General features: G+C 43.9%; 1 protein-coding gene across 1 annotated transcript; it reads right to left on the bottom strand.

Annotated features, from left to right (window-relative positions):
• Positions 1-7,332: 7,332 nt before the first annotated feature.
• Positions 7,333-23,678, bottom strand: LOC130529228 (poly(ADP-ribose) glycohydrolase). The gene is made up of 17 exons (XM_057039235.1): positions 23,276-23,678; positions 22,794-22,870; positions 22,034-22,701; positions 21,773-21,895; positions 21,376-21,462; positions 21,136-21,210; positions 18,368-18,460; positions 17,596-17,750; positions 16,053-16,132; positions 15,914-15,974; positions 15,712-15,787; positions 14,633-14,780; positions 10,844-10,922; positions 10,395-10,503; positions 9,052-9,157; positions 8,218-8,346; positions 7,333-8,098 (listed from the first exon to the last, which is right to left on the bottom strand). Exons 1-17 carry the CDS (start codon positions 23,386-23,388, stop codon positions 7,971-7,973), a joined length of 2,307 nt encoding a protein of 768 aa, XP_056895215.1. The 5' UTR covers positions 23,389-23,678; the 3' UTR covers positions 7,333-7,970.
• Positions 23,679-23,861: the final 183 nt, after the last annotated feature.

Consider the following 23,861-nt stretch of genomic DNA (forward strand, 5'->3'; position numbering starts at 1 on the left):
TTCTTATTACGATTTTCCAGCGGCGAGTCTATTGGTGGAACAAACGACCTGGGTCATCTAAAGCCAGAGCCGCTGGCCAGCAGGGCTTTCACATTATGAGGAGCGTTTCGTGACAGGCCTTGGCATTGAGATCAATGGTGGAAGCCCACCTGGAGATGGATGATGGGAGTACATTACCGCTAATAAGAATCTGCCACACTGCAGACGGGTACAGAGCCCTGCATGCTGGCAGCTATCGACTCCAGAGGGGAGCAGACCTGTCTGGCCAGAGTCCCCGCTGCTTAAGGGCCTGCCAGCGTCCAGGAGAAATGAAACGGCGTGGGGCTGGGCCAATAAGGCAAGTGAAAATGGCAAAGAAAGGTGGAAAGTGTGTGCTAGGGTGAAGGCGATGCTTATAGAACTAGCTGATATTAAATGTAAAAGTAAGTTTCAGGGAATTTTACATCTCAACGAAAATACTGACGTAGGTAAAACAAAAAGTGAAACAATGAAGATAGCCCCTAAAAAGGGTGCGAACCTTTGCACTTTTTTTGCGTGCACGCTGCTCCTATGCGGCTGTATTCGCTAATGGCCTTTTAGTCGCGATGAGCTGTTGTAATTGGACGTGAGGCCACAAATCCATAATAACCTCTACAAGATTAAAACAGGACCAAATTTGATGGCCAATTAGTCCGGAGAACCAACCAAAGGCGCAGCGAGGGCGGCCATCTTGGACGGGGAAAATAAGTAGTGGAGTTCTGACTGACTTTCAGATAAGGACATTTAAGAGGATCTTCCCAGGCATCAGTGCTGCTATTCTAACAATCTTTCAATTAAGGCAGACTCTATAATATAGCTGTCTCTTTTCATTCGCCAAAAAATGTGATAATGGCCATTCTGGCATTTACGAGGGAAGTGATCTCCGGGCTGGAGATACATTTACACAAAAATCCTGCAGCTTAATTGGGCAAAAAGTGAAGCTCCATTAGGCATGTCCGAGAGCTGAGACGATCCGCTTCGGCGGGAGCTGTGCGCCAGTTAGCTGCAGTCCTCGGCGCCAACGCCGCTCTGGCAGAGTCCTTCTCACGTACTGTATCAGTGCCGTTTAACAACCGGGCTGCTATCATTATTAAAACAAGCGACCAAGTCCAAATTGTGCAGAAGTTGCTTCCCTCTCTGGAAAGATTAATTGGCAAAATGTAGATTGAAGAGTTCAGGGCCGCAGCCCTGGGAACAGCCTGGAATAATCAGCGGCTGTTGCGCGGATCCGCATTACAACTTCAAACGCTTCACTTTAGCGACTGTCAACACTTTCGTCGCTTGTTTTGACGTGTTGTAATGAGACTCAGCACAATGACAGCATATAGCACCTATTCATCTCCAGATTGGCCGAGTCTAATTTCTTTTCCTATTTACTCCCCGTTCACTTCTGATGCTGTGTGAAGACAATAATCGATCGGATCAGCCTCGACGCGAGTCGCGCTACTGTAAATTCGCTCCCTAAACAACGCGGGGCGATGTATGATTCATTTTGGGATTGGAAGATCAATAACCAATTTGAAGTTGACCCGGTGATCCGGATTGCCGGCCTGCGCTTCGATGTGCGGCGTAAATCTCGGGTGGCGGATGTGCGTCTCCGCCCTGCCACCGCTCCTCGTCTCGGGAGTGATTTATCGCAACGCGTCCTGCAGCCGGCGTGCGTTGCGCGAAAGGTCGGGCCTAATCTGTGTAGGTGGAAGGGTGAGCCAGGCAGCAGGGGCTCAGAGGGAATAACCAACGCTGTTACCTGTGTAATCAATATCATCATAAGCGCACACTTCAAACCAGTAAAGAGCCGGGATTTACAACGACGCAGAGGCGGGTTTGAAGCTAGTCGAGAAGGTAAACGGTCGTGCCAGGCCATCAGAGACCCGAGTCAATCATCCACAAAAGAGACAGTGTCTCCGCTGCTCTCCCTACATCGGAGTAACTACTGCTCCTCTGCTGGCGTGGCCTTCCGCTTCAGCATGAGAGCAGCTCCGAGAGCCAGTTGCATACATGCCAGACGTGAGTGGATGCGAGGCGACAGGAGGGAGAAAAGTTAGATGGAAGGAGCTCATTAGGAGCGCTGCTCACAAAGCCCCGTCTCCACAGTGAAATGTGTGGACTGGCCATGAGTTCTGAAGGACATCTCATAACTTGACTTTAAGTGAAAACAACCACCAGACAGCTAATGGCTATACTGCCATGGCGGCTAATAAAAAGACATGGGCGTGCATGCGTGTGGTCATGTGGGGCTGTTCCCCGGAGCGGCGGTTTGTGTGCCTCTGAGCCAGATGTGCGACGGAAGCATTACCGGCGTTTCTGAAAAGAGGAACGGAAACAGGAGATGAGTTTAAAAAAAAAAAGGGTGTGCTCCATTTAATGCTCAGCTACCAAGTGGCCATCTGTCCCTTCGGCACCGTCCCAACGGGGACGAGCTGTGTGGGGTGTAGCGGAGATGATGAGAGGCCCGGAGGCAGAGGCAGACATGAGATCCTCCTGCCCACAGCTGGCGGTGACTCCATCACTTTCAGGATTCCGGTGGCTAAATGGAGACCCAGTGGATTGGTAAAGCTAACAAGTCCATTTTCGCGACAATTACTTGATTACCCGCACTACTTAGGTGGATCCCATGAAAGACATCAACTGACTAGATGAACACGGTGAGATTTCTAGCCAAAGGGAGGCAAAATGGGTACAAGTTGAGGCAGAACTGGGGCAGCACCAGAGCAAAGTGTGTTTGTAAGTGTCTTAATTTAAGCCGTTGGGGTGAATGTATCGATCGTGCTCATTGGATGTGACTTTTCCATGGTTTAGTAATGTTTTTGCACATTTCTGCTGAGAAACCAGCTAACAAGAGGCTACTGTGGGAACACAGAGCAACCTTCTGACAACCTTCATGTCAATATCTATAGACATGGCCCAAGACACAGTGATTATCTATTTATGGATATCACCTTACCTGGTGTCACCCATTTTCTACACAAACGCCGGCAGCCCCGTGCTTACAGACATCAAAGAGAAGGATTTGAAAAAAATGAGAGGTAGGATTAGAATAATTGGTGTGTTATACTGCCCAATTTAAAAAGCTTTCCATCAGTGTGATCTAAGGGCAGCAATGGTAACGCACAGTCTCTGTGCACTCTTGAGCTCGTTTGTGCCGACACGTTTTCACAGGGTAGTGAAGGTGAACGGAGAGGAACCAAACTAGAGCGATAAAATAACGCTCCAGGTGGAGCGAGCGGCTGTAGATGGACACATCTGGCGGCAGAGAGCAACTCTCCGTTTGCCTGCATGTCAGGGAGGACGGGATCCTAAATCTTGCTCTTATTGCTGCAGGCTAGCGGGACGATATTTCACTGCGGAAAGCAGAGTTCGGGATTTTATGGGTGCTTGGGTAATTGAAAGGGGAAGGAAAAAATGATGTACTTATCCATGAAAAAAATGTCCAAATTAAACGGCCGGTGAATCGACATTGGTCTTCTCTCTTTTCCTTTTTCTGCCACCGGCAGTTTGTCATCAAGATATGTTCCTGGAACAGCGTTGGAGGCAGGAGGGGTGAGATCATCTGAGCTGAGCTGCGTCTCGGTGCAAATAAAGCTGCCGGTTTACCCACGAGTTCATATGCAACAGAGCACCAGGCTGAGCGATGGCGGCAGAGCTGCTTTATGGCCCCACAAACCCCACTTGTCAGGGATACGGGCCCAGGAGACAGCTCAGATGGGCACAACAAATGGGCTTTGTCTCACTAGATCACAATTAACCAGAACCTGCTGCATTTCCAGCCCCTAAAACGGACTCAAGAGAAGCATCAGGATGCTTTCGCCTGAGCCAAAAGGAGCGTTGCGTTATGAAATAAAACAACCAGAACGACTTTGTGGTTTTAGCCAAACTACAGAAGTGTGCCTTGAGTTTTATTTGAACTACAAATAACGTTTCATTTCACATTTTACTGCCTTGTGGCCCTCTTCTGATGCCCCCCCCATCTCAAATTAAGTGCGGGATTATTGAATGTTAAACAGAGAGCAAAGATAAAAGAATCCATCCAGCGATTTCTCTTCTCAGTTAGAGTCGTAAAACCCTCCCGAGACAGCTATCATACAGGCAACCGCTTTGGCGTGGATCATTGATGTTTTGATGAAAAAGGATGTCTCCATTAGGACCGCGAGGCTTTCGCACGTAAAATCCAATTAACATTCAGAAAAAAAGGCACAGCGGGGATTCGCTTTCTAACCAGGAAATCCTCAACCCCCCATGCAGCCCATCATCAAACTGGCCTTTAAAACACTATAAATAGTTTTCAAGAATGGTTTCTTGTTGTCCCAACATGCAAATGAACACAGAAGTCAGCACCCAAACAGTGACAGGTCCGTAACAAAGCCCAGAGAACAGCCTCTGAGGTCTAATGTGCCTCTGAAACGGCGCTAAGGGCACATGCAGGCAGCTCCCTCCTCTCCCTGGACAAAGAGTCAAACGGCTCGCGCCTCCGGCCGCCTGCTTCAGCTATTCCCCCGTGCTCAGCTGTCTCAAGTCCTCGCACGCACGTAGCAAACGACACATCGGGAACATTGTTCCGGTTCTCCAAGGAGGAGCAAGTCACTCCCGACCACGTCAGGAGCTCTCCACCTTCCACAATAGTAGGATAAATATTTGTTCTTTTCTTAAAATTTAGAACTGGCGACATGTGTCAAGAGCTAATAAAGTCCTAAAAAGAATCAAGGCCAAATGTTTAGCAAGTTGTCCCCTTTGAAAGTTGCGGGATGCATCTGTCTCAGGCACCTTTGAAACCAGGAAGAACATCTGGCTTCTCTCCCAGATAAGGGTTCCTGTTTGATGCATCCGGAAAGCAGCCGGATATGGTTCATATTCTTTAATGACCTTGCTGTTGCTCGGCGAAACCTTCCAGAATGCTCATTCGTCTCGTTTTGAAACGATTGGTCCCGAGTGTCTGCAGGCCAGATGGCGTCTTGCACTTGCGGGGGTGGGGAAGGAGCAACAAGTGTGCAATTAAAAGCCTGAGGAGACGCCTTCAGGTTTGAATCCGACAAATTCAGTTATGCAAACAAAGTTCATACCCTGGATTAAGACTGAACACGACGCGCGTGAATTATAATTTATAATCGGACAAAAGCGGAACAAAGACAGCTTTTCCAGCTGTCAGCAGTATGTGCAGCAAATTAAAGTTAGATTTTGTCCTCCCATAACCGCTCAGTCAGCTCCCTTTCTCCGCTAAAGATGCCGAGATTTGAAACTTTTAGGGCAGAAAGTGTCATCTCTCGCCTTATGCAGGTTGCTGCGGCGACCGCGCTGCTCTCTATAGCTGACCTTGTTCCATCTTTCATCCATGTCAGTATCAATCACCCCAATGTCAGAGAGGCAATCTAACAGGAAGAGGAGGGGGAAAAAATACCTCCGCTTACTCAATCCTTGACCTTATGGAATGAGCAGTCAGTTTGCTTAAAAGCTACAGCTCTCACATAAAAATTGATTTTTTTTTTCTTCCCCTTCTTGGATCATTTGCTGTGGAAACATCAGGAGCAAAACGGCCGCAGAAAGCCGCCGGTGATAAACAACCGCAGCGGCGCCTGCTCTTCCTTCGCCCTCATCTGAGCTGCGGGCGATGGAGACCGAATCAAAAGGACAACGCAAGCATGTTTCTGGAGCAGCGACGGAACCGCCGTTGGACAAGGAACCGTTTCTGCATTCGTGGCGCTGTGCAGGACAGGGAGGACATTTAGATCAAGCCGAGTTCATACAGGCTGACGGCTACGGAAGTGAGAGACGAGGACGTTTACATGCACCAGCGCGTTCAGGGAGACTCGACAGTGTCAAACTGATCTAAAAGATGAGTTGTCTTTACAGAGCGCGAGCAGGACGCGGCAAACACCCAAACGGGGGTTCAATTGCTCTGATTCAATGCAGTGATGATGATCGTGAAGCTGGAATTATTCCTTTAATTCAGATCTGAACAAAGTCAAAGCAGGTGCAAACAACTGTACATCTTAAGTCTATATTGTGCTCACGCCAAGAAAGTGTTAAATGTTAATAATTTAGGATGCTATCGGCGCCAAAATGCCTCAGGTTTTCTTTAAACTTATGGAGGTCTTGAGAAAGTAGGAATAATCAGCAAATGTGAGCGCAGGACAACAAGTCCTCCCTTTTCCTCCCAGGGTTTTCATCAACCGATCAATATTCAATGATAACGCCTCTAATCTGCGGCCAAGAGAACCTCAAACAACTCCAGCAAAGCATGCTGGGATGTTCCACTTATACACAAAAAATGACAAGGAATTGTAAATGGATTGTCACGTAAAAGGGCCGACCCATTTATAATGGAGACATTACCAGAACTTCTTGGCCCAACACACCGCAAAATCAGCTTCAGAAAAAAAATTACGCGCGTAATTACGCGCTTGATCTCTTCTATTTGGGTTGATGGAACATACATATATTCATACAGCCGAGTTCATATTTCTTTCACTGTTAGTGAAGACTGACATTCAAGTAGCACCAGTAACCCTAAAGTTGGGTTTTTAACCACAATTAAAAAAGAGCATCTCTCATTGTGATTTTTTTTGCCTCTTCTCTGTCCCAAACTGCAGTCAAGCCATGTCAAAGTGTGGAAATAGAACCAACACCGTTCTTGACTTTATGACAGATGGCAGCCAAAAGGTCAAAGACACACATGGGGCTCAGTGCAGAGGGATCAGTTCAATAGGACACCCCCGCGTGACTGTGGTGGAGCCCCTTAGGGGAGATGCCACCAAAGGACTTTTTTTAAGCCCAGCAAGCCACAAAGACTGAGGCAGACAGCACATCGCTCACTGGCGTACGCCCAGGTCCACTCAGCCCTTCTTTGTTAGCATAAAAATATACACTGAATAAACTCCTGCAGTATTTTAGGTGATAAATAACAGCTCATTAGACAATTACAGTAGAAAGGCATGAGTACAAAAACCTTATGCTACCACTGCAGCGCCTAAGACTGAAGATAAATCATTATTTTCGCGCGGCGCGTCAAAAAAAAAAGACGTCAGATTTCTTAAATCAAATCCCCCATCATCACATTTGGTCACCTACTCTCCTTTTTGACAAGAGAGCTCATCCAGAAACTGGGCCGCTCCATCTTCTAACATCCAGTCTTCATATAATGAAGTGTCATGTACAGTTTTTATAAAAGGTGCGACCTTATTAATCCGCAAGTGAACGGCTGAAGCCCCAGTTGAAGCTACATGACAAGGCTCATTTTGCTCTAAAGACAAAGGCATAAAACTGACATTGGTGGTTTCGTCCCAAAGAAACAAGGCTGGGGTAAAACAAGAAATCCTCACATTTATTCAAAACTGATTTTATTGATCAAAGAAATGTCAAAAATGCAGTTTGACCCATAATGGCCACTAATTGTCTTTCTATGAACACTGAAATGGAGACTATTTCCCAAACAGGAAGGCTATTCCTCACATCAACCTCCTTCCTCGAGGCTGTTCTGAGCCTTCCAGACACCACTGTTGCTATTATTTTCCTTTAGTTCCATTTCTGACAGCCAATACAATTAGGCTGGATATGTGTGGGTGTAAAAAAGGCAACATGACATAGTCAGAAGATGGATGGCAACCTTTTGCTGCACTATTAAAATTGGGATTGTGCAATATTGAAGCTCAATACATCGGCGCGTTACTCGCAGCTGGAAAATGAACACAGCTCGGACTGCGATGCCAGACGCCATCGCGACTAATCACTTTTTTCTGTTGTCGTTTGATTTCTGGTGGAGATTTATGGCTGTTTGAAATGACTGCTTTTAATAAAAACAAGTGCTCATTAGCGGCCTGTCTAACGAAGCAGTGTGGAGAAACGGCAAAGAAAAACGCAGGCTGCTTCCTTTTTCACCACTAAGCCACGGTGACTCATGGGCCACATGACCTTAGCAGCTGTCCGCAGGGAGGTACCGTCTGGCCGAGCCCCCATTGCAGTCATCTGGCGCCTGGGAGGGACCTGACCTGCCGGTAGATGAAGGAGTAGAGGCTGACATCGGGCCGCCGACTGTGGCAGCTCTTGCACACGGAGCTGTAGTACTGCTGAAGCAGACCATACACCTCACCTGGGATGGAGACAAGAAGACTCTCAGGTGTTGTTATCCTCCGTTCTATTGTCGCTACATAATGTTTAATTGACGTAAATGTCCGAAGAATAACAGAGCGTCGGAAAAACAACACTTACCGACAGTGATGTTGTTCAGAGTGAGGAAAGAGTGGATGTTGTGGACATCTGTCATGAGCTGGCTGTCACCAAATGTGAAATAAGCCACGTCTCGGCCCGCCTCGGCAGCTGCCAGCATCTGGAGCAGAGCTGGAGTGGAACAGGTCTCGGGAGTCAGCGTGTCACCAAAAACCGCATCCTCTTTATTATCACTAGGATCATTACTGACACCATCCTGCCGACAGCTCTGGCCACATCTGACCCAGGAGAAACTGGGGGAGCTGGTGCGTTAATGGGCAACGCCAGCCAACTTTTTCACTGAAAACATGAGCTTTTCAGCAGTTTTCCTTCTCTATTCTAGACAATTAAAAGTGACTCTCTGCTTCAGTCAGACCCAGCTGGAGAAGAGCGTCTGAATAACTGAATTCTTCCCGTGAGGCGTGCCATTAAGCAGACAGTAGATGCCTATAGAGAGCTGTACCTTGTCATTGCTAATTAACAAGATGCATGATGGTATACTGTGGATATCAGGTGCAAAGTGGGAAACAGATCTACTGGTAAAACTGTCTGCTCGGAGACAGGGATGCTGGCTTCAGACAAAAATCCAAAAAGCTGTACTAGATTGATGGACTCCAACAGGAGCATCAATTTCACTATTTATGAAACATTAACTTTGTCATTCGATCAATAAAAGGAAGGCGACAAACGAGCCTTAGGTAAATGAACGTGTTCCTGCGAGATAAATGGATGCCCAGGCTGCTCCGCTGGAACCTTCCAGCCTGAGATCTATTCATTAAACGCAGGAATGAAAGTCCGGTGCAGCCTGACGGATTGACGCGCCGCGTCAGAGCTTACCTTTCAGGCGTGTGTCGCCTCCAAAGACACCACACCCCCAGTTTCCTGTAGCCACCGCCGCCAGCTCTTCCTTTTGAACCTCCGGGCGAGCAAAACCACAATAGGCCTGAGTGAGGATGAAACAGAAGATCCAACTTTAATCACAGAGGTCTGCAATGAGCAGGATGTTGCGATTCTATACGTCGAAATATGATGACATTCTGCTGTTAATGACTTTATTTATCCGATTGCGCGTGAACCAATCGTGATGCAGTAGGTCGCCAGCAGAAGCTGACATTGAATAAAGTCCCCAGCCCTGTAAGGCTGTAAGAAAGGAATTATGTGTCATTTAGTACATGATGCCAGAATAAGCTCTAGTGAGCCCCGGGTCCTGGGATCACCTTATTGTTCCGGATCACTGGTACGTTTAAGGAGAACAAGGGCGACAGAACATCTCCATACTATCAAACACAAAGGCAATATAGGAGGCGGGTAATTCATTTGCCTGCCGGCCTGTGCTCGACACACCTTTCAACCCATGAAAATGTTGGTTGGTCTGAATTGGCAGACATTATTATTATATCTACTCGCACCATTTCCCTCAGCTCCTGAGTCCTTCTGTGGAAATATACGTATAAATTCCACCTATGGTGGCCTAAAACCTGGAGCAATGAGCACGACATGTCAGGGTGGGTCGTCTGTCACAAGACAAATCAATTCCAGAAGGAGATGTTTAACGAATGATGTGTAGCAGCTCTTGGAATTTATTCTCCCACCGGGAAAGAGCTGAATGTTGACAATGACTGGTCAGCGTGAGGAATGGCACGAACAATTCATAAATTCTATCTCTGAAAGGGCAGATATGACAATATCCAAACAGGATTGATCTTCACGTTGGCGAATGCTCCGCAAGCCCCTTGTCAAATCTGTCAAGCTACCCTGTGCGTTCTGACAACAGGTTTGACAACGTCAGTGTCTTGATTTCTATTACTGAGGGACATCTTCTTCAACATCGCTTTCTGGAAGCACCCATCTGAGATTTTCCATTTAAAAAAAAACTGCCACGAAGATTTAATAATTGTGATGATGAATAGCTCTCGGGTCATTTTAAACTCATTTAATAAAATTCATTCTAGCTTTAATGGGGAGAGTAATAAATCAAAGGTAGTCAATGCTCTAAAAATATAATGGTCCATCAGTTTGGAACATATAAAATACACCCAACTATGTTGTAGTCATAAATTAAAAGGGGATAAGGGAAACCAGTTTTAAATAATATATGGATTTACGTAAAACAAAACAGCAATAAAATCGCAAAAAGAAGAATAAATGTGCGAGACAGAATAAAAGAGGAAAATAAAAACCTTGTTGAGTTCTCGGTTGATTTTACAAGGATGAAACTGTTCAAGAAAGTTCCTGAACTGCAGAGCATCAATGGCAACAATCTCTGTGCATCTCCTCTGCCATGCATCTCTGAAACAATTCAAACAGTTAAAGGTGATTACGCAGCATGGGCAATAGTTCTGTGAAACCTCCAGGAATGGGTTTTACAATGATTTAAACTGATTTTTCCATCACAATGGTATTAAATGAAAGGTCAGCCAATAATTGGATTTATACAAAGTTGTTCAGAAGGTAAAACAACGTGGATTTAATGTTTAGTTAACCTTGTGGTTCAAACAAGAACATTAGCTGATTCTAACCCAGATTAGCTCAGCAGCTGTTTGGACGAACGAGGTGCATTGGTTTACGAACCCAAGGGTCCTTTCAAGGATTAAGACAAAAACGATCATGAAAAATGATGTACTGGTACCTTGGGGTTGCATCGTGGTGTCTTCCGCTCCACTGGTAGGTCTGAGCATAGCCGGTGTATTTACTGTACTGCTCTGTACCTGGGATAAGAGTGACACCGGTTATTCACCCCTCCATTTCTGTATCTCACCTTTATTTTTCCAGGAAGACCAATTAGAAACAGCTTCTCATCATTTCCAATGATGACCCAGCATAAGGAAAAACAAAGCAGCACACTTGAACCCAAGACAGCCATACAACCAACGAAGAGATGACAATGAAGTCACATACAACATAAACAACTAGTATATATAGAGTAGAGGGGAATCAACAGGCACCGTACAACAGTCAACTAGGGACCGTTGCAGCTTGCAGCTCTTAGTGATCACTATGTTGGTTCGAAAAAAGTGCACCAGAGGCATAACGGATGGTTGAATGTTGGAGGGCATCCAGTTCCTAAAGGGCATGCTTGGAGGACATTTTCTAAATGACATCACCATAATCAAACATTGGGAGTGCAGTCATGTCTGGAAGAGAGTGTGAATGAAGCCTTATTATGGCAAAGGAACCCAAACATGGCCTTAACGTTGGCCTGCAGGTTAATGAGGTAAATGAGTGAATGTCATGATTGGGTATAAAAACAGCGTCCCTAAATTGCAAAGTAATTAGGGATTTTATCACCTACAGTCCTAAATAAAGCCATGCCATCCAAACGTCTTTCAGAGACATCCCTGCCTATTTCAGCAAGACAATGCCAGGCCAAATTCTTATTATTTACCTTTTACACAACATCCCAATATTATTAGAATTGGGGTGTGCAAATGAACATACATGCATGTACATGCAGTAACAATTCAATCTAATCAGCAAAGGTCTTGAGCATCAGGAGACACCCCTCCACCCACCCAGACAGTAGAATCCTGAAAGAAAAAAGGACTCGGGGACCGAGAGCCGGATCACAGGAGCACACTTGTCACCATAACAAGGAAACAGAGGGGGGCGAGGCAAAAGTGCAGCTAAACAAACAGCCACAAATCAGTGGAACCCATTGATTAGCACTCATTAGAAGCACGGGTTAAGAGCACTCACTGAATAAGCCAAATGATTAGTAGTGGGGCCTCAATGAGCAGGTATTAGGTGGAGCGCATGGAAAAAGGGAATGCCTAGAGCATAATTTCCCTGCCAGACTATTACGCAATCACTGATAATCAACCTGAATTTCACCCTGTATTAATATAAAATAGCTGAAATGACATATTTAGCTCACACCATAGCCATTAAAATAAAACTGATGTGCAACAACCGGAACGCAGTGATTTATTTAAACACTAATTAACTGCCATCCATGTGTAGTCACGTTATTACTGTCGCGTAATAAATTGACAGATGCACTGAAATGTTTCTCTTCATTAACCTGCACCTTAACTTACCGATAATTCAGTCAGACTCTCCGCCTCGCTAAAAAAGTGCTTACATTAGAGTTTCAGAGTGACTTTTTTAGTCTAAAAAACCTACCTAGAAAGCCCAATGATTGATTGTGGAAGGATTTTCCAAAAAGAAAGTTTTAAAAACTGCCAGCACTTGCTTATACAACATTATCAAACTCTGCCATCAACCATTTGCGTATCAAAGGAGCAACCTTCACGAACAATAAGAGACAGATATTTCATGGAACCTATTTGTGATTCAGAACTGAATTGCAGTGAAAGACAGATGATATGCTGGTTAAATTGGTCCAAACTGGAAGAAAACGACATAAAAACCACCAGGTACAATAACAATAATCCTGAAGGTTGTTCCATTCATGTGTAAATGTGTCAGCACATCTCATATTTGGGACAGACAAAATCAGACGCTGTCAAATGCCAGAGATGCAGCTCATTGTGAGTGAAAAGACAAAGGTGGAAAACAAGGAATAGAAAATACATACACATATATTCAGCCACCACCAGTTTCTTTGAAAACTACAACAAAAAGCCCTCATCTGTCAGCAGCTTCTTGTTTAATTTAACCGAGTTATTCATCTAATGGCAATACATTTCTGAAACGCTGTCCAGTCCAACAGTAAACCACCATAAAATGAGACCGAGCAAGACTGTTGTTTTAAAAAAGGTGCAATTTCTGTTAACATCCGGTCTAGTCTGAAGAACTGAGCGGATCTTTTCTTCTCAGCAATGCTATTTATAGTTTTGACCATCCTGAAGGCAGCTACGGTACATATCAAGCAATCAAGGAAAATTCAATTAGGTTGCAAATTCAGTGCAGGGAAACAATCCATTAGTGTCCCTACTGTAAGACAAACATGTCAGTGAGAAATGTGATTTACCCCACAGCCACAATGCAGCAGCTTGGACCTTTACAGTGGGGGGGGGATATGGGCTGGGTTTAATAAAGATGATGGAATAGAAGAGTGCATTAGCAGAGCAGGTCTTGGGTAGGTCTTCCAACTGTAATGAATTCTCGGCCACCGTAATAAAGTTAAGTAGTGGAAGTGAGGGGATGACGGCCAGGAAGAAGGAGCCTGAAGGTGACTCTGCTGAAGGAAGACCTGACGTTGTGGTTGGACTGCTGATCAGGAAGGTGGCGTCTCTACAGCCTGCACTCAGAAAGGGTTAGAACCACCAAACCACTCATGTTAATCAAAACCATGCTACAGGTTACGTAATGTTAAGGAATTTGAAATAAATATAAATGAAAGAGAAGAAAAGTGAGGCTTCTTATTTTGTCTCACTGAGCAGTTTGACATCTTTTATCCCACTATGTCAAAGGTTTAATATGTGTTTTCATGGAGCTGTCTGGAAATATCTATTTAACACATGTCAGCATGTAGCTCAGTCTGATGGCAACTGTGCTGCGAAGCAGAGGGTTCTCGGCTCGAGCTCCAGTCCAGGCAAAACCTGGAAGGCGTTCTGGTAGTAGGGAAGGTGCCAGAACCCCCTCAGAGCACTGCCAAGGTACCCTTGAGCAAGGCACCAAACCCACAAATGCCCATATAGGGCCCTGGGAAGAACAGGCAACTCATCCAGGGGTGGACCCCGCCTTCGCCAATTGCGCACCCTCCCCGTGACCCCGAAAGGGATAAAGCAGTTTAGAAGACGAGACGAGCAATGTTCTAAATGCATGAATGATACAAATACTGTTACCCATTATTTTCAGCAACCCAGCTGTAAAATCTCCACATCATTGATTTAAACTGTGTTGTTAGAAAAGGAAAATAAACTTCTACCCCATTTTCAGTTTTGACTGAATATTCTGTTAGCAAACATTGATTTTGTGCCACTAAACACAATCAGGTAAACACAGCCTAGACAAAATGAGAGACAGGTTTAAAAAAGGAAATAAAGACAGGAGGAATCAGCCTCCTGGTGGGACTCCTGAAGTGTGTGCTTTTACCCCCCACGAGTCAGTCTGAGGTCAACCTTGTTTGTCATTGTAACCGCTCAATACTGCAGTCAGTGGAAATTGTTTAAAAAAATAAAAAGACCCAAGAGAACAATCAGGAGTGCCGTCTCAACTGATGTGCCACCTCCAATTGCAGCCAATCAAAAAAGAAACATGTGACAAGCAGGCACAAAAAAACAGCACAATTGCCACACACTTTTCCCCCATGCTGAGCCCAGATGGGGTAAATTGAAGGCAGGTGAGGTGCATCCCATGCCGTGTGTTTCGTAAAAAATGGTTTTCTTTAAAAATTAAAGGTCAAGAATGTCAAGAGCGAGATTCATCAATCAAATCTGTATAACCCACTTCTTTAGTTGTACAATCATTTCAGTTAAATGTCAGTCAAAGTAAGGATGTTTACTCCACTGACCTGTGATGATCAGACAGTCATTATCCTCCAACGCTTCAGTGAAGAGGCGGGAAGCGATTAGTTCAGGGTTGATCAGAAATCGGATTTCCTCTTGAACAAGACCGGAACTGGTGACTCCTCCCCCGACAAACTGGTTTGCAAAATCCACCTAGGAATCAAGGGAGTGATGACAAAGAAAAGCCTATTGAACACTGATAAATGACGTGTTTTGGAAACCTTAGACTAAGGCTGCCCCTTGTGCCAAAGTGAGCTACTGAGTCGCGCAGCAGCTAGCAAACTGATTGACTGATGCCTGCGATGTCTTTTGCTGCTTGTGTCTCTTCTGATCTGCGGGCTGATCGCTGGGTAAATTCAATTCATCTTTTTTATGTTTCGACTCGATCATGGATTACAAAGAAAGCGCACATTTCATCATTCCAGCTCAGACAGAGGCCTGACAAAGTCATTGCTTGTCAGGAAGCAATCACGTGGAACATAAGAGTGTAATCAAATTTCAGGACGGACGGTTGTTGCTCACTGGCCTGTAGAGAACCCAGACGAAGCCATCATGACCCAAAGGAAGGAGCTGCAAAGAGGCAAGCTGAAGTCTGAGAGCAGTGCTCCCTAAAGTAGTCGCTCAACTCTGGGACAGCAAGCCAGCCACTAAAGTGTGCTTTGACAGGCTGTCAGCACCATCCCCTTCCCAGTAGATCGTCCATCAATCCGGGCCATGGAGCGCCCCGAAGCTGGTCATGTGTGCACGTCAACTGTCAGTTTGTGGCAACTAGAGGCGAACAAAAGGTGAAATGCACTGCGGGCGAGCCTGTCAGCGTAAAGGGAGCACAGCCGACACAGAGAGCAGAAGAGGCTCAGAGGCCTCGACCCCCGGCCCCAGCAACGCGTCAAAGGCTCCCTCAAAGGCCTTTTCAGCAGCAGTAAGCATTCTGGATGAAAATCTCCGCAATGTTTGGACTCAGCGATTGACTGGCAGAATGAAAAGCAAGAGCTCCTCCACTGAAAAGTACTGAAGTCTCAAAAAAAAAGAGTCCAAATGACAGCATTCTGTCCTAGTTGCTCAGATTGACTTGTCAGCTTCTTACCTGAAGCATTCCGTAACCGTCATCCTCAATGGTACCTTCACATGTAATGTGGAGCTTTGTGAGCCTTATCTGGGAGCTGAAAACATAAAATGAATAACTTACAAAACACCTGATTTAAGCTCTAAGCAGACTAAATAATTCATGTTACATTATAACACTTTCTTTTATGCAATCTCTCCCTTTGGTTATAATGGGAACAGACCTTTTCCAGTCGGGAGGCTTGCCCAGCCTTTTTCTTGTGAATGTAACGAGTCCAGTTGGCACTAAGAAGCCAAACATAGATGATAAATATTAGCAGGGTCTCACAAATGATATAGCAAATTATAAATCCGAACACCTACTTCGCTCTGTTATACTCTCGAAATAGCACATGATGGTTTTCAGCTTCTCGATCTTTCTTGAGGAAGAGCTCTCAAACAGCCTAATGGGAAGCAATTACAAATTAAAATACATTTTCTATGAGGGTACAGTGAGAAAAATGTGAACTCATCGCTTTATGCTGCACCATTGATACAGCCCCCCCCCCCAAAAAAAAGAAAATCAAAGACGCTGCCACAGAAAATCAAGGCTTCCAGGTTGGCCACGTGAATTCAGTCATGCTTTAATATTTGATGTAAATTAGTTCATCTCTCACTCAGTTTCCCTTTCAGTTACGGGCCGATTATGTAGGAGTTCCTTCACTGTTAGGACAATGGAGTTGCCTCAGGCTCTCCATCTCAGTCACACTCATGGTACTTCAGCGCACTCACACAAAAAAAGGAGAACACGGGGAAGCAGGGCTCCTTCCTCGAGGATACATTAAGAATCCCTGTGTCCTTTTAAAGCAACACTGTCCTCAGGTGGCAAAATGGGTCTCCCAGCCCCTAAAACTAACATGGGGACAAAACAAAACACACAAAGCTGCTGGTTGTGAGCTGCAGGTTTAAATGTGCCTTCAGCAGCAAAACCTCTGTGGAAAAAATAAAAAAAAACATGCGAGGGAAATGAAATAATGAGAAAAGCTGGATGCACTTAGAGCCCTTCAGGGTCGAGGAAACCCTTTCATTGAAGTCAACTCCTGCATTTATTACTTTGTCACCGTGGCCTCTAGGAACAATCGTATGCCACGTTGTCCCGGGGCCAAAAAATCTTTTGACACAAGCTGGCTACTCATGAGAGCAGGCTTTTAGTAAGAAAATGTAATATGGCCTTCAAGGAGCAGAGAACTTATACATTATATAACATCAATACATCCCACTATGGATCTGCAAAAAGATAGGATGTAAATAGGTAAATGTTTGCTACAGTATATTTAAAATGATTTAAATGGCAAATATGTACTAAAGAGAGGTGAGACGACAAATATTTGTTCAATCCTTCAGTACCCTCCGGATTGATTTGTCTCTCAAGAAGAGACCGAGGAAATGAAATTTATTCCTGCAAATGAAATGCAGAAAAAAAAGACAAATTTTTTTTCCCCCATCCATCAAGTGAGGAATGTAAAGATTTATCATCAGGCAAATCTATAATCTTTCTTCTAACGTTGTTCCCTCCAATTGCTCGTTGAGATTGAGTTGGCTTTTTACCAGCAGCCTCTAAACTGGGCTCCATTTATCATTTTAGCTAAAGAAACCTTTATCTGAATGAAATGCTGACGCCACTGGGTTCTGTTCCTGCCTTCTGCAATGCCAGCCAAAGGCCTTGTTCACTGGCAAAAGCAGCCACAAGTCAATGTTAATGAAATTCTCTGGTCCATTTCAGTAATTACATTGTGATGCCAACAGAGATGGAGCGCATGACTGAACGGCGATGTGGCGCATTTCATATTACGCAACCCGGACAATCTTTGCCTCGAAAGCTTGCTCGTGTAGTCCTGATCTGCAGGGACCGAACCTCCAGCCTCACCTGACAAAGTTGATATCGGGGTAATTCCAGTACTCCTTACTTCTGGAGTTGCGTCGGGGGAAGGTGCAGAAGAAGGCGTTGGCGAGCAGACATGCCACCTGCTCCTGAGACATGGTGATGGAGTGCGTCATGCCTGCCTTGAGGAGCGGCATCGCCTAGAGGTGGAACAGACATACAGCGAAGCAAGGTCAAAGTCATTTGCTTTGTCAATTGATCAGACGAGACGTTGAAGTGCGTCGCTTAATTTCGCTACCTTGTTACCGCTCAGCGCTTCTTGAATCAGTCATAATTACAAACAATTTTCGTCCTTCATCACAAGTGACACACTCTGGATAAATGTGTGTGTGTAGCACCAATCGTGGGACTGGAATGACTAATACACCAATGCACACAACGCACAAGCATCTGATTTACATAATTTGGACTAGGATTAGAAATATGGAGGTTTAACCAAATGGATGCAGGGGGAATAAAATCTTTAGCATCCACAACCAACCAACCAATCCTGGCCAAGTTTATTCATAAAGCACATTTAAAATCAGGACTTGGCCAAAGCGCTGTGTAGAGCTAAATAGAAAAAAAGATAGCATAAGATTATTTAAAACTGAGTTTTAAAATTATAAAAAGACAATAAACCACTGGAAAAATCAGGCTAAAAAAGGCCAATGACAGAGAAACTAGCCATTTAACTATTTTTGGATTAACTGTCATGACCTCAGGGATTAACATGTGCCCGGTCAGTCACTGTCAGCCGTATGGTGTTCACCGTTACCTTGGTGCAGAGCTCAGATGCTCGCAGTGCTAATTGCACCATGTCTGGCAGCAGGGAGTCAAACAGAGATTCAGCCGCGTCCGGTTCCAGGACCTTGGAGAGAGCAAGAGATCCGTTCACCTTAACTTGCCTCAAACCAAACACAGGCTGTGGCATTCTGGAACGAGTCGTTTGTGATCGCACTGAGCTACACGAATAAATCCATGCAGTTTTAAAATAAAGAAATAATTAATCAAGTATGAAACCACAAAGAGCTAAATGCTTACACATGGAATAAATTGCAATACTTATCCTGCTATAACACATATTGGGAGACACAGTTATCAATCCTGCCGAAGAAAACCTTACATGACCGATAACAGCTTTAGTGACAAGTAACCCAATATATCATTATAATGAATACATTTTTAGGTTTACAAACTCAGAAATGCCACATATATCTGTAAAGTGACAACCTCTCCCGACTTCACGGCACTGTTGCCCCCGAACACATCTCAAACAACATACGCAACCTATATTAACGCCCATATTGCCTGCAAAATGTCAGAATGATCAATCACAGAGCAGTTTCATCAAGGCTGTGCAGCCATGCCAGCTGATTAAACAGTCATCCTGGAAGAGATGCAAATGACTAAGCTGTGGAAAAAGAAAGGACGGCGTATTCAAGGGGCCTTGACTGGTGGTTTAGCCTGGAATATTTATATTACCCCAAAGGAAGCCTGACTAAACACTGTCATAAGTAATGACCTGGGTGACATCATAAACTGCTCCTATGGGTGTAATAAATGCAGGCAGTAGACGGGGTGAGGCGACGGATATAGCCGAGACAGTATAAGCCGTGCTCTTTAAATCAGGAGACTGCGCATCAAATGAACTAAACTAAATGAATGAACGGACACAGGCTTGTACATCACAACGTACTGACAAAGTAACCAATCAGGAGTGTAAACAGAGAAAAAGAGAGCTTCCTGCAGGCTTTAATACGCCGCTTTCTGCTCCGATTCCCTCCAGTTCCACACAACAAACCAGCCACTCCGCTGCCTCTGCAAGTACAGCCGTGGTAAGATAAAGCTCGGCACTGCGGATACAACAGCGTCTGGCCTTAAAGAGGAATCAGCAAAACCAGTGCTGTCCATCAACAGCTTCTCAGTTATTCATAACTTGTGCATGTTGGAATGAATATTCAATGGAGGCGTCTGCCCCGTCACTCTATGTCATTCAAGCCTACGGTTCTCCAATACTCAAAATCATCTTGCTGCCCAGCCCGGCATCTCCATTACACCATATGTCATTCCTTATTTTACGGAGCAGTTAGGATGGTGTTTTCTGGCCTGCTGTATAATTGTATGGGGATTATTAACAGCACTGCACTTTTTCTGTGGAGGTGAGGTGTTATTTTCTCTCAGACATTCTACTGTTCCTACTAGCATAGGTTGAGCTGCCCTCCTGGAATATTAGACGGAACTGTTTTAAAAAGACTGTAAACACATTCTGTAAAAGATAGAAGCAATAGGAAAACTTTGGCAGGACAAACTATCAAATTTGCCATGATGCATTAACCGGGGCGGACGTGGCTTTGTTACCTCAACACAGGCTGAAATTCACAAGTGGGAATTTGTGTTGTATCCATCTTCAACCGCAAGTTTAAATTAGATGTAATTTACTTTTACTTTCGTTTTAGTTTGTCATCCTAGGAGATGCAATTCAAATTCAGTGGCAACATCTATATGTCTGACCTCCAGCATACTTGGATTTATACTAATAAAATTCAAAGTGTAGCATGATTTATGGCATACATAGGGGACACAATTGCTTCAGCCCCACCCTACTGAAATAAAGCATTCTCCAGGATGTCCTGTCAGCCATTTCTGACAAGTTACTAAAAGTGACCTTTTGGCAAAACATGAAATTGTTTCTCTGCATTCTCGCTTCAAATCTGCAACATTTTCCTTGCGATATCTATTATTGTTCCTGAGCAAAACTGACAAGAACACCTTTGAAACAGCAGGTTAAAAAGAGCTGCATGGTTTTTTCCCCCCCAGAGATGGGAAAATCACTACAACACGCCCCTGAGCCTTTTTTTTTTTACATTATGTCACAGCACAGAGGACATGTTCATGTAAAAAAGGCAAATTCTATTACCTGTCTACTCAGAGTTTGGTGCTTCATATATTAAATACTGTAAAAACACACCTCATCACTCCAAATGGAGCAGTCTTATTCTGCTTCATGGACCAGACAGTCCAACAGTCCTCTCTGTTTCTCTACACAGAGGCGATCATGACAAAAGATGATGAACAGCCTTTCTGAGTCTGGAGAAGAGAACCAATGAACCAGCAATGCTCTGGCTATCATGACACAACACAGACCTGATTTACACTTGGCCTAAAAATAAATAACAGTGCAACACTGCATAAAGAACAACCATAAAAAGTACTTTACAAGGTAAACGCAGGGGACAAATCATTAAAGCAATATTTTCCCCCAACCTTTCGTAGTTGCTCTTGGATAAATTTGACAGGCTCCTCACCAAAGAATTAAATAAAAGCTGAACTTTGGAGAACTTTAGATACCAATACTAGGAAGTCTGCTATATCACCTGTGATAATCACCTGTGAAGCTAAAGACACTTCAAAAGCTTTTTTTTATATAGGTTAAGTTCTTTATGTTGATTTGTATTTTATTACCCTCCTGCAAACACTTCAGTGACTTCTTAAAACAAATACAATTTGAGCCACACAATCCAGCAAGTAATTATTATTAGTTACCTGAGTGCAGTACACACGTAATGCAGAGAAGTCCCATTTCTTGGCGTTTGAGGCATTGTATTTCAATATGGCATTCTGTCACAAACAAAATAAAAAGAAAAAATAGTGACCCAAAAGGAATCTGAAAGTGAGAAACCGTGACGGCTTATTCAATATTCCAATATCTCAGGATTTTGAATTTTGGGCCAATGCTGCCACCACGTGGTTTTGTCCCGTAACAACATCTACACACAAACGTGCCTGTAAATCAGAAAGACTTGTAAAATCCTCGTTTAAAGCGTCGTTGACCAATTCCCACCGACTCATATTCTGCCGCTGATGTGTCTCCTGTGTAGAAACAATATTTGAAGAATGAATGCAAAAATCTTCATTTTTTTATTTCTTGACAGACTTATTAAGTTTTGTAATTCCCACACCTACATGTATAAAAACCCCACTATTTATTCGATTGAATGTAACGTACTAATGGACAGAGTGGTAGATCAGCTGTGATTGCTCTTAGGATTTATGAGAGCAAAATTGCATAAACCCTTTTAAGAAAAAGCCATCATAGGTTAATGTGTCATTTATTGTTACTTATAAATAAATATCTATCTCTACAGTTCTGTTTAGCAAGTTAATGACTGGAAATATATACCTCATCTTCCACAGGAAACAGGTTACTACTTGAACAAGGCATTTTGACATGGACGTCATCCCAAGTATCCTCAAAGACAGCTGGATATGGAACAGGAACCTTACCTTTCCGAAGAAGGTCTGTCTGTTAAAGGAGAGAATGAAAATGAACGCTATTACCACGCTATCACCACGCTATCAGTCCTCCCAACAATAAACCATTTAACTATCAAACATTTGGAAACTGCCTCAAGCATTTAAATAGTAAATAAACAACTCAAACCCTTATCATCACAGTGTGCATGCCGGGGATGTCCTTCAGAGGAGGAAGTGGTCCACCACACTCAGGCAGTCTCTTTAGCTCATTGATTGGTGTCCCCATCCATTTGACATTAGCTTGGCCATCTTGGTTGGTTTCCATGTCTGTATTTTCTTTCTCTGCTCTGCGTCGTTTCACAGGTAAACTTCTGGAGGTGCTTCCAGGAAAGAAGTCAGTTATTTTGGTAGTTTTCTTGGCAGATGCCCCAGAGCTTATCGGGTTTGCTTCTCTGTCTTGTTCCTTGGAACATTTTGCCACAGGACTGCATTCATCCAGGTCTTGTGGGGTCAAGGGTTGGGTCTCTTCATCAGAGTCAGACAGAGCAGATTTTTGGTAATCCATGAATTGATCTGAGGTGCTTTGAAGATCACAGGCATCTGGCATGTCTGGATCCTCTTGGGTGTCGCGCATTTCACCCCCGTTTGTTTTCCTTGAAGGCTTAACCAGCCACGGTTGGAGAGGATTTCTAAACTTTTGCTTCTGTGTGCAGTCAGTTCTTTGATGCGTTTTTGTCTTCACACCTCGCAAACCTTTTGCCTCAGTCTTTGGCTGCATGTCCATCTCGGTCTCTGTGTTTTGCCGCCTGTCTTGATCTATTGTGTCATTTCCTTTGCGCTGGAACCACGAAGACACTGAAATGAGGGTAAAAAGGTTTTACCAAGGGGAAAAATACAACTCAAAAAAATCATAAATCATTTCACGTTTCATTTCTCAGAGATGTTACCTTTTGCAGAAGCTGAAGAGGTTCTAACACTGGTTTTCACTCTTTCCTTTGCTGATGGTTCTGTCAGAGCAGTCATTCTGGGAAAAAAAACAATGTAAACATGTTAGTCCATTTAATTTTTCTTAATAAACTTGTGGGTAAAATACTACAATCACTGCTACTACTAACAATGACAACGAGGGAACCTAGCACACTCAGTAGCATAGTATTTAACATACAGTATACTATTATGTTAGTACATAACATAGTAGGTTGCTTTAGGGTCAAAACGGGGCCTTGATCTTTAAAAGATCAATAGCCAAAGTCCCCCCGGAACCCGGCGCATCACCAAAATCTTCCATGGCCACGATCACTTTCTGGATATTTTATTAAAATCCGTTCATCATTTTTTGAGGCTTTTTTTGTTTTGTTTTGTTACAGACACTGGGTTCCACATAAACTATGGCGAAAGCGATTATGAAATGCAACTATATTATACTTACAATAAAACTTGTGCCGACAACACGTATGAGGCAGTAGCTTTTGTCCAGACCTGTTTTCGAGGCAGTATTTCCTTCAAAAGTGGACCCAATCTTAACATACAGTATCCAGCCATGCACGTCAGAAAATGTTCACAGATCTAAACTAAAGGACTGCAGAAAGTGCGTCTAGAAATGAGCAACTGTAGCCTTTTAGCATGCTAATACTGACGTTCCACCGGGCTATCGATAACCCGGTTTAGAGTACCACTATGTGCATGATGAAGTCGTGCCAACTATCCACCGAACTGAGAGAACTCTATCTGAGGGAACATTTGTCGCAATAACTGCTTTAGCGTTTTATTTATCGTTATTGAAACCACACATACACATAATACCACATCGCTTCCGCATAATTGTGACGTAACAGCTGCAAAATACCGCGAGATTATGAAAGCTTTTTCTTTTGCGTGTATTTTAGACTTTTCTCCAACTTTTTAAAACATTTATAAAATATAAAATATTCGCGATCAAAGTAATTAACAGAAGCAATTAAAGCAAGCATACTAACGGCAGTCACTATAGATTAAATAGTAAATTTAACCGAAAT

This window comes from Takifugu flavidus, chromosome 1 (assembly GCF_003711565.1).
Source record: "Takifugu flavidus isolate HTHZ2018 chromosome 1, ASM371156v2, whole genome shotgun sequence".
Lineage (NCBI taxonomy): Eukaryota > Metazoa > Chordata > Actinopteri > Tetraodontiformes > Tetraodontidae > Takifugu > Takifugu flavidus.

Bases quoted from the DNA above. Each gene is read 5' to 3' on its own strand.
- LOC130529228 (XM_057039235.1), bottom strand. From the start codon at position 23,388: ATGGCTGGATACTGTATGTTAAGATTGGGTCCACTTTTGAAGGAAATA. The intron at 22,702-22,793 runs GTAACATCTCTG...CCCTCATTTCAG, and splicing joins CTCTTCAGCTTCTGCAAAAG to TGTCTTCGTGGTTCCAGCGC. The intron at 15,975-16,052 runs GTAGGTGTTCGG...TTGGCTTCTTAG, and splicing joins CGAGAGTATAACAGAGCGAA to TGCCAACTGGACTCGTTACA.